General features: G+C 43.8%; 1 protein-coding gene across 1 annotated transcript in view; it reads right to left on the reverse strand.

Moving 5' to 3' along the window:
* The window catches only part of IKZF3 (IKAROS family zinc finger 3), a 59,388-nt gene extending 50,844 nt beyond the window's left edge, over positions 1–8,544 (reverse strand). The window contains exons 1-3 of the mRNA XM_045299333.1: positions 8,520–8,544; positions 7,810–7,863; positions 6,137–6,238 (exon numbers count right to left, since the gene is read on the reverse strand). Of these exons, the coding sequence (XP_045155268.1) occupies positions 6,137–6,238; positions 7,810–7,863; positions 8,520–8,544 (181 nt within the window). The remainder of the gene's footprint in view (positions 1–6,136; positions 6,239–7,809; positions 7,864–8,519) is intronic.
* Between the last annotated feature and the right edge of the window lie 2,279 nt (positions 8,545–10,823).

The raw sequence follows: 10,823 nt of genomic DNA on the forward strand, positions 1-10,823 counted from the left end.
TCATCACAGTAGCAAAATGACAGTGATGAAGTAGCAATGAAAATAATGTGATGGTTGGGAGGTCGCCACCACATGAGGACCTGTCTGACAGGGTCGCGGTGGCACGAGGAAGGTTGGGAACCCCTGCCCTAATTGGATGATATGTTATCATCTTCGGACTCATCTCTAGCTACTTACCTCTCTGCCTATAGTGCAGGTGAGTACATGGTACTGCCAGCCCTGGCACTCAGAGGCTCCTACCTTATTCTGTGCTTCTGCGAGCACGGGTCAAGTACAGGAAGTAGCGGCATTCCTTTCATGAGACGTTACATTGCTCTACTTTCTGCTTTTGACTTTACGACGCCGCGGTGAGGTGCTAGACCCAATAAGAAGGTCCACATGTCCTCTGTGGGCAGTAAGTGTCCATGATACCCCCAACAAAAATACAGACCTGGGAATCCCTAGGCTATGCAGAGAGCTGATGTCCGTTCACAGGGGTCCATGAGCGGACAGGAAAAGGGAGCCTGAAGCTCTTCATTTATTGTTTTAAGTCCAATTGGATTACGCCGCCTCATCACTCAAACCGACTGCCATCGTTCTGACTCAGAGCAACCCTATGCGACAGGCTCCGGAACTAACCTGGTAGGTTTCTGAGACAAACTCCTTCTGGGAGTAGAAAGCCTTGTCTTTCTCCCGCTGCGCTGCTGGTGGTTTCGAACTCCTGACCTTTTGGCTAGCAGCCCATCACATAGCCCACGGTGCCACCAGGGCTCCTGTGACCACTTCAAAGGTAAGTTATTTTTAGAGAGATAAAAATGTTGGCTACCGGGCTCTTTTTTTTTTCTTTTTTTCTCAAAATATTTATAATAGGGAGTGAAAGCTTGTCACATATCCAACTCCAGATATACAATCAGATGCTTAAATAAATAGTAATCAATTAAAATCCACAAGTTCCGCTTTAAGACTACACTGGGAGGAAATGCAAGCAGAATGAGGGCTATAATGGTGAAAGAAAGCTTATGGAGGAACTAAATGAGTTGATTTCAATGTCTCCAGCGCATTCGTCTACACCCATCCGTACTTGTTGATTATCTTGTTATCCAGCATTTCACATTTACAACAATAATTAAAGAGATCAACTCTCCAGTATTTTGTGCATTCATAGCAAAAGTCAAGGCTGCAATGGTTAAAGTTATGTGTCAGCCGAGCTGGGCCCTGATTCTCAGTGGATTAGTGTTTACACAATAATATAATGTAGCAGTGATGGCGTGATGGAGTCATCCTCTGTTTTCTCATAATGCTGGTTTTCACACAGTGACCTGGCTTCCAGAGCCCAACCATGTCAATAAATAAGAGGTAAGCGTGTTAGACTTAATTAATGAGGAAGAATGGCAGAGGCAAGGAAGTAAAGCGGTAACATACATTTTAATCTACATACGGTTTTATTCTTATCTAATTAATCCGATTAAGTTGTAGTGGTACAGAACTATAACAAGTCTATGTGTGTGTGTGTAATAAATAACTGTTCATATATTTTCATAATTTTTTTCACGTTTACTGCTAGACTTCCTAGTAATACCTTTCAGAAAGCTTTACATAGCACTGTTCCTGTCAAGGAGCAAAAGATTTCATAAACCATCACACAAAAACAACAGGCCAGGAGGTAGCAAACTAAGGTCTGTGGGCTAAATCCAAACTGCTGTCTCTTTTTGTAAACAGGTTTTGCTGGAACACAGCCACACTCACTGATTTTGTTGAGCAGTTGCAACAGAGGCTGTATCACCCCAAAAGGCTACGATATTTATTATCTGGTCCTTAACAGAAAAAGTGCGCCAGCTTCTGCACTACGCTTCTAGGAGTATGTTGTTAAAAAAAAAAAAAGATTTGAATAGCTGTGGCATGGGGAATTAGTAAATGCATTTAAATTAAAGGTAACCTCTTTGGAAAGTTTTTTTCCAAATATTTTATCTTGCTTTTCAAATAGCACCTCTTACCGGTGAGCGTTCTTCTTGCCCCACCCTAAAAAAGAACCCACCTTTCCCCAAAAAGGCACGTGGGGAAAACAAAGAGTGGTTTTAACAGAACTCTGTTTGAAACAGGCACAGTGCATTGAGCAAAGCCACCGCAAAAGACCGTGAAAAGGTGACGATGTCACTCTGACGACTGGGGCACACCAGACCCACATCATGGTATTTTCAATCACGTCACATGGCGTGGAAGAGCCGGACAATGAAAATGGGCATCCAAGAAGACGGAAGGGCGAGCCTAGGGAATCTGCCAGGGCTGCCGGGAGAGCAAACATCCGTCTGGGAGGAAGCGCGACCCGGACGCTCTTCAGAAGCGAGGGTGGTGAGACTCCTCACTGACGCAGGCACTTGGAGGGATCCGTGGCTGGAGAAAACACCCCGTTTGTAAGCAGGGTCAGGGACAGAGGGAGGCCTGCAGTGAGAGGCACGGCCGCAGTGGCTGCCACCAGGGCCACAAACAAGGCGACTTCTCGAGTACATCATCCTGTTTGACAGTTCGGAGGGCACCTAAGTCACGTGTCGTACAGCTGAAGAGCTCGATCATATTGAGAGGAATGTCAGCTACATTATTTCTAGTGTCAGTGATAGACTCCTCGCCTTCCACGTGGGGGATCGCGGTTCAATTCTTGGCCCGCCCACCTAAAGGTACAGCCACGTCCTTAGTGGAGGCTGGCGTGCTCCTGTGATGCTGACCTGGTATCAGCAGAGCGTCCAGACTAAGACCGATGAGGAAGAAAGGGCTGGTGATCTACTTCTGAAAATCAGCCAATGGGATCCTTATGGATCGCAGCGGTTTACTCTTATGATGCACAGGGTCACTGTAAGTTACGAACCAAATCAACAGCACCTAACAGCGACAATCATGTTATTATTATCATTATTTTTTAAAGAAGCGGTAACCTGGTAACCACCTTTTCCAAGGGATATGACTCTGATTCAATTTAACAGTAGAATAATCAATTCAGGAGTTAATGACGAAATAATAGATTAATCTTATAACACTACAGTTTGTCTTTCTTTCCGAGTGAGGGTTAGAGAAAAGAACATTTCTTCTCTTTCCCACAGTGTTTGGGATATTAACCTTATATTTTATTCTATATCAGCAACTGCGTGACACTCCAAGTTCCATTGCACCTGGGAGGAATACAGGTACAGCTATCTAAGTATCCATCGACAGCTACTGGGAGGCCAGCTTATGCAAACAGCACAGGCAGCTATACAGTGACCTGACTAACCCACAGATCCTGTATTTCCTCCCTCTCCTGTGTACGACTCCCAGGGCAGGGTCAAGATGCACAGATGGAGTGGCCGACGGCCTGCGTTCTATTAGATGGGTTCCGAGAGAAGTGTTACACGATCTCGGGTTTTATGATATTTGCTTTCATTTCCTATTGATGAATGGCAATGATTGGTTTCTTATTTGTGTTTGGGGGTCCAGACTGGATTTTTTTGTTCCCCACCCCCAATTATTTGAAAACATAAAAAAACACAGGTAACTTCTGAATCCAAAGCAAGTGTATCAAAAAATATAAGTTCCCAAACCAAAAAATTGCATAAGAAAGAGAACCTCTCGTTCCTATTGCTTTCAGAACTGAGAAACTCTTCTTCAGAAAACTGCAGGACAAGCACACTTAGCATTTGCCTCCTTTTGAGTGCAACTCCATGGATGCCACCTTTGAGAAGTTGCCTGAAGTTGGTACAACACCTTGTGCTTTCCTCAGCACAAATGACCACATCCTGTACCAGGCAGCATTTTTCAGTCTCTGTGGTTTAGAACTGGCACACATTAATGTATAGCTCGGCAGGGCTGGAATGTTAGCTGTGATTTGAATCTAGAAGCTTTAGGCACAAAATCCGATTTCTTGGTCACTTTAAATATCCCTTAAGAAATTTAAGGTAAAAGAAAAAGGTCCTGAGAAACAACATACAGCACTTGCTTTCAAACAAGCAGCCCTCTAAGTGAGGTGTCCACTAAGTGAGGTTCCCACTGAGTGAAGTGTCAACAAAGTGAGGTGTCCACCAAGTGAGGCTCCCACTAAGTGAGGTGTCCACTAAGTCCACATGAAAGAAGCATGCCAACCTGCGTATACCAAGGATTAGAAATAATAAAATCCAAAAAAGGGACTGGTAACAGAGCTCAAGTTGTGAACACCTGGTTTGCAGAAGGCTATGGATGACAGCGAGAGCCCGAAATCCATGTGCAGGTCCCCACGTGGATCAAGCCTCTGGTGACGCCCCTCTGACCATTGCTGCGGGCTGTGGCGAGCCTTGCCATCAGACAGCAGGCCGTGCCAAGCCAGTTGCGGCAGACGGAGTTAGGGTCCAACTTAATACCTCATCATGTGAGCTCCCTTTTGACCCATTCTAAAGTTGTTTCCGTTTTTAATGTTTTCTGCTTTCTTTTTGACTGGGGGTTTTCTTCGTTTTGTCCAGTCATTGTTGTTGGTCTGTTTGCTCCCTGTCTGTTTTGTCTGACTTTCTGTGTACGGAATCCAGCAGAGGTGGATCTACACGACAGTCACTGGATGGATAGTTGCCTAGAGGCCTGGCAAGACAGGGTAGGGGCCCTGGGGGCTGACCACAGTGAACATGAGAAGAAAATGTTCTGCAATGGATTGTGGTGATGATTGTACACATTTCTTAATATGCTTGAATTATTAAATTGTATAATGATGTAAAGTATATGCCAATAAAACTATTTTTAAAAAGGAACACATATAGCACTATTCATGCCAAAAGCTAAAAAGAACTCAAATGTCCATCCTCTGGTGACTGGATAGCCAAATCATGGTGTGTCCGTCTAACGGAGCACCAGCCTGCCATGACAAAGAATTAAGTAGATGCTACGACTTGGACGAGCCTTGAAAACATTACTCTGAATGACATTGATACAAAATACCCATTTATCTTAATCATCCAGCATAAGTAAATTCACAGGGACAGAAAGCAGGGTAGGAGTTGCCAATCACAGTGGGAGATGGGAGAATGGGAAGCAACTGTGTAATGGGCAGGAGGTTGCTGTTTAGAGTGATGATAATGTTTTAAGACGAGTTAGGGATTGCATACATCTTTCGCCTTTTACTAAAACTAGTTAGAAGTCGGAGCTGCAAAACACTATGGAAGGGTTCACTTCAAAATGGTGAACTTTATGTTTCAGTTCGGAAATGCACATATACATTCAAAAAGTTTACCTACGCGAGTATCAGATACCAAGTCCTCCTTTCCTCCTGTGCTCCTTTGGTCACCAAAGAGTCACTACACACCTAACAGGAGCCAGGCATTTTTGTAGGTGCGGCAAACCCCTAATAGTGAAAAGGACAGACCAAGATCCATAGAAAGAGAGACAATAAACCAAGCAACTAAAACGTTATCCACGGTTAGTGCCGGGCAAAGAATTAAAACAGAGACTGGGAGGTCAGGGGAAGACTGAGGGATTTCTATTTCAGGTGAGATGTGAGTGACATTCATAAAGCAATAGAGATCGGATTTAGCAACATAAAGATGAAAATAAAATAGGTGCAATATTAATTCTGTGCTCAAATTTATGTGTGAATGCCCACAAACAGCCTAAACGGCTCTACACAGCCACAATGTAGAGACTGCCTGTGGGTGGCAGGACAGAGATGGGTTTTCCTGTCTACTCCCAGGACCTTTCCAAGCTGCTTTATGACGAGCATACATTCCCTTACTTTTATCATGGAAAGAGGGCAGACAAAGGAAGTGAATATAAGTGTGCACCAAAAGCCACTGAATGCACCCAAGTCCACAGCCGTCCAGTGGGTCCCAAGGTGTAACCACCCGACAGGACACAGGAGAACTGCCCTTCGGGGTTCCAAGACTGTAGAGTTGCCTGGTGACAGACTCTCCCACCTTTCTCCTCTGGAGCAGCTGGTGGGTTTGAACTGCTGATCTTGTGATTAACAGCCCAACCCTTAACCCACTGCATCCCCCTTCCCCACTCCGTAGTTACCTTAAAAATCTACCAATACCTGGCAACAAACCTTTAAATAAAAATATTTGTAAAATTAACAAAACCAACTGACTCCACAAATGCATTTTCCCTTGGAGAGGCTTCCAGCTTCTCTCCAACTGAGCCTCGACCTGGTGTTGCCCACACACCCTCAGCTCACCTCCTGTATCTTCATCCTCATTGGCTGGGCCTTCTGCACTGTCCACAGTTTCCATTTCATGAGGTTTGGTTAAATTGTAGTCATCCAAAATCACTGGACTTTCTAAAAGACAAAAAGAGTCTGAATCATGCAATCAAGTTAAAGTGATTTAAAAAATCATTTTATTAGGGGCTCGTACAACTCTTATCACAATCCATACATACATCATTGTGCACATTTGTACATTCATTGCCCTCATCATTCTCAAAACATCTGCTCTCCACCCAAGCCCCTGGCATTAGCTTATTTTTCCCCTCCCTCCCCATTCCCCCTCCCTCATGAACCCTTGATAATTTATAAATTATTGTTTTGTCATATCTTGCCCTGTCCGATGTCTGCCTTCACCCACTTTTCTGTTGTCCGTCCCCCAGGGAGGAGGTTATATGTAGATCCACAGGTATCCGTTAGACCTACCCTCCCTCCCCCATTCAAATTTCATCTTCACAATAACCCCCAGTGATGGCAGTACCCCTTTCACCTATGGTGGACAATATGTGAAAATTCCTCAGAGGTAAGACATATGCCCAGGTTCATCCTTGGATATTTCTTTTACCCAAGTTAAAATTCACTCCTATGCCACTTTACGCATAACCATCAGTGGGACACGATGGCTATTTTATGACTAAGAAGTAGCCATATGGACTGATGAGAAGTACTAAGCCTAAAAATGCTGGCATCACCCAATTTGGGAAGACTGCCTTCCAGAGAGGAAGCTTGAATATCAAATACCAAATCCACACCCACCCCGCCTTATGTTCTCGTTTCTGTGGGAGAGATATTGGCTGCTAAGTTCCTTGGTTTCTCTGAACATTTACTAAATGGTGACAAGGCTTTGGGTAAGAACAGGTCATAATCATGTCCTCCAGTAGTTTGTCATTTGTGGACACAGGTAAGACAAGTACACAACTATAATGCCAGCTACACTCAGGAAGGGGTCAAGGGAAAGGCGGAGTGCTGCCGCTGCTCAGAAGCAAAAGAGAGCACTTAATAAAAGCATTACCAAGGGAACAGCCAACAGAGTAAATATCATTCCCTTTGGGTTTGGGCTGGCCTGGTTGCCTTGACCAACAGTGGAAATGTTACACCCATTCTGAGCCTTGGTCACAAGAGGCCTGCACGTTTCCAAGTTCTCCGTAGAGGCATCCAACTGCTACATAGACTTGTGAGACATAACAGATCATTGTTGTTTAAGATACACACACATACACAAAAACAAAGATGAATGTGCAACAGAGACAACGTCCAGGTTGCAAAGTCTACAATATTTTGCTATTTGGGTCTTTACAGAAAAAAATGTACTGACCACTGCTCTGGAGTGGAAAATGTAAATCCTTTAAAATGAAGCTAATATATTACTCAACAAAAACTATCTTCATTTAAGACTCTAAATCAGTTAGTTTAAAAAAAATTATAACAATGATAGTTATCAGGTGGCTCTCTGGTCCAAAATAATTTCATCGTCCAAGTGGGTGAGATATTTTGAATCAGGGCGAGACAGCTACTCTTGGCTTCTTCAACACAGTGCCATAGCATTTTCTCGGCAACCAAAAAGAGAATAGTCCTCTTTCTTTCCTTTTCTTTCTTTGGAATATCCAGGCAACACGTGTATCAGGAGGAGAAAGGTGTGGGATTACCTGTGGGCACAGATGGGCCCTGAGTGTTTTTCAGTTCCACATTAGGTTGTATGTCTGAAAAGAAAGGGGATATAAGTATGAACCACTTGGTGTAAAAAGCATTCCAAATAGAATACGAATATTATTCTGGAAACCTTAGCAGATTTCCTCTTCAGAGTAACAACTGTTCCTCTCTACCTTCCCAAAAAGTAGAACGAAAGGAATTATCTACATAGATATTTTACTCTAAGAACTTTCTGCCTAGAGAAACAGCATAGACATCTATTGATCAACAGAACAGTGGGAGGGGGGGATCTTACTAAAGAGAATTTCAGGTCTTGTTGTTGTCTTAACTCCCATATTTGGTCATGAACATTTTAAACATATAGAACAGTTAAAAGATTTGTACAGTGAAATACACACAGACTCCAATGAGCGTTTTGCTAATTTTTTTATCATTTATCTATCCACCTATTCATCACCCCCTCCATCCATTAATTCGTCTTTTTCAATTCATTTCAAAAATCAGTCACAGGTATCAGTATCCTTCACTGTAACAGTTCAACAAAAATAGCATTAACTTGAACGGAATATCTGTTTCCAAGGTTCCTTTTCTTCGAAGTAAACTTGCCGTCTAGTGAAATGACCGTTCTGAAGAGCACCACTCAATGAGTCCTGACAAATGCCTATCCCTGTGGAAGCAGAACCCCTGTCAAGGCACAGGACGTCACCACCAGCCCAGAAAAGTTCCGTCATGTCTCCTACTAAATAATCCCACGACGGGGAGGGAGGGGAAAAATGAGGACCTAATGTCGGGGGTTTAAATGGAGAGAATATGTTTTGAGAAACGATGTACAAATGCGCTTTACACAATTGATGTGTGTATGGATGGGGATAACAGTTGTATGAGCCCCTAATAAAATGTTAAAAAAGAAAAAAATAATAAAATAAAATAAAATGCATGTGCATCCAAAAATAATAATAATAATCCCACGAGCCTAGCCCATTTTTGAACATCATAAAAATGGAATCCTACAGCTGTATGGTATACATTCCTTTGCCTTTCCCTCTGCATGATGCGCCTGAAGTACACTTATGCTATGGGATACGACGCCGCTCCCAAGAGGCTGTGGTCACTGTTCGACCCTTCCTGTCCAGGGAAAGAAGAGTGAAGAAAACCCAAAGTCACATGCAAAGAGTCAGTCCAACGACGCATGGAGCGCGTGAAGCCGGGCTCTACGACCCTGAGACCAGAAGAACCAGAGAGGACCCAGCTACTAGTCCCAGCTGCTCTGAAAGGGATCAGGTTACAGGTCCTTGCCAGAGTGAGTGGAAAATGTGGAACCGAACTCAAAATCACACACACACAAAGGGCTAGGTTGACTGGTCAGACAGAGACTGGTGGAACTCCCGAGGCTACCGTCCTCAGCCACCCTTCAGTCTGGAAATGAACTCACCTCCAGGGCTCCCTTTTCAGCCAAACTATAGACAGGCCAGCAAGGGCAACGATAACACAGGGAGCTAGGCTCACCTTAGACTAATCAACCATTTGAGATCCACAGGGCAACTTTTTTTTTTTTTTAGGGCAACTTTTAACAAGAAACAGAGAAGGAGGGGGGTAAGCATTGTGATCAATGGCATGAAACAAAATATGCACGAAGTGTTGAATGGAAGACTGATGTCTGCAGACCTTCACTCGATTCACAATTACAAGTTTCTGTGTTTTAGTTGTAAATCTCCTAGACACTTATCACAAGTGGTTTGTTAGGGAAGTAAATGAGGATTGGGATAGATTTCTGGATCAGGACAGAAACTTGTCCTGATCCAGAAATCTCCCCCCCCACCCCCACCCCCGCTGGGCCCTGCCACTTTAGCTTTCAAATGTGTACAAATCAACGAGTCATGTATCTTTGTCTGAAAAGTTGGCTTTTACATGTATACTTTTCTTTCCTCAACAGATTTTTAAATCCTATACCATTGGCTAAATTAATGAAACTGTCAGTGGAAATACCCTAAGGCCATGGGGATGATTTATAATGTTTTCTATTATAAAATGAAGATCATGTTTCTGAAGCGAACCAGAGACATATAAACCACAGATACATACGTGGATCTGGGGCTCACACTTAGTGGTGCCCCAATCGAAGAACAATTAGTTGTTATGACACAGCCCTGCCTGATGCTGGCCCTCATGAAGAGAACACTGAAGATATGGGTGCTGCTATAGCAAAGTGTGGTGAAGAAATCAGATAGTGCCTGGCTATCAGAAAAATACTATCTGGGGCATGGGGAGAGAAGGTGGCAGGGGCAGGGTGCAGTGAGCAAACACCAGCACAGACAGAGAAATAATTAAGGAATTAAAACCAACAACAAGGAGGATGTAGTGATCCCGGTGGGGCAGGAGGACGGTGAAAGGAAACAGAGGAAGGATCTAGGAAGCAAAGCTATGGATAGAGGTACAAGCACAGGTGTGCACATGTGTAAATCCATTAATCCATAAAAAGAGGAATTGGCCTATGTACATATATATCTATATGGCAATACACTGAGGTAGTGGGCAGACTTTGGGCCTCTGCTCAAGCCCTCCCTTGATACAAGAACACTTTGTTCTAACAAACTGCCATTCTGTGATGCTAACCCTCCTGGCACAATCACTGAAAACAAAATGGGTGCATAAGCAAATGTGGTGAATACAGTGGCTGGTGCCCAGCTATTAAAAGATATAGCGTCTGGGGTCTTGACGTTAAAGAAGTGACCATCCAGCAGAGAAGCAACCAGCCCACATGGAAGTAGCACACCACCCTGTGTGATCATGAAGTGTCATCGGGACCAAGACCCATAACAAACAAATAAACAAAAACATATTGTTGGGAATGAGGGGGGTTGGAGCAGAGACCCAAAGCCCATATGTAGACAATGGAACAATCTCCCTACAGAGGGGCCACAGGGAAGAAATGAGTCAACCAGGGCACAGTAAGGCACCAATGAAACACACAATATTCCTCTGGTTCCTTGAGGCTTCCTCACCCCCCACT

This window comes from Echinops telfairi, unplaced genomic scaffold (genome assembly GCF_000313985.2).
Source record: "Echinops telfairi isolate 266 unplaced genomic scaffold, ASM31398v2 ScPeMD7_7458;HRSCAF=8496, whole genome shotgun sequence".
Classification (NCBI taxonomy): domain Eukaryota; kingdom Metazoa; phylum Chordata; class Mammalia; order Afrosoricida; family Tenrecidae; genus Echinops; species Echinops telfairi.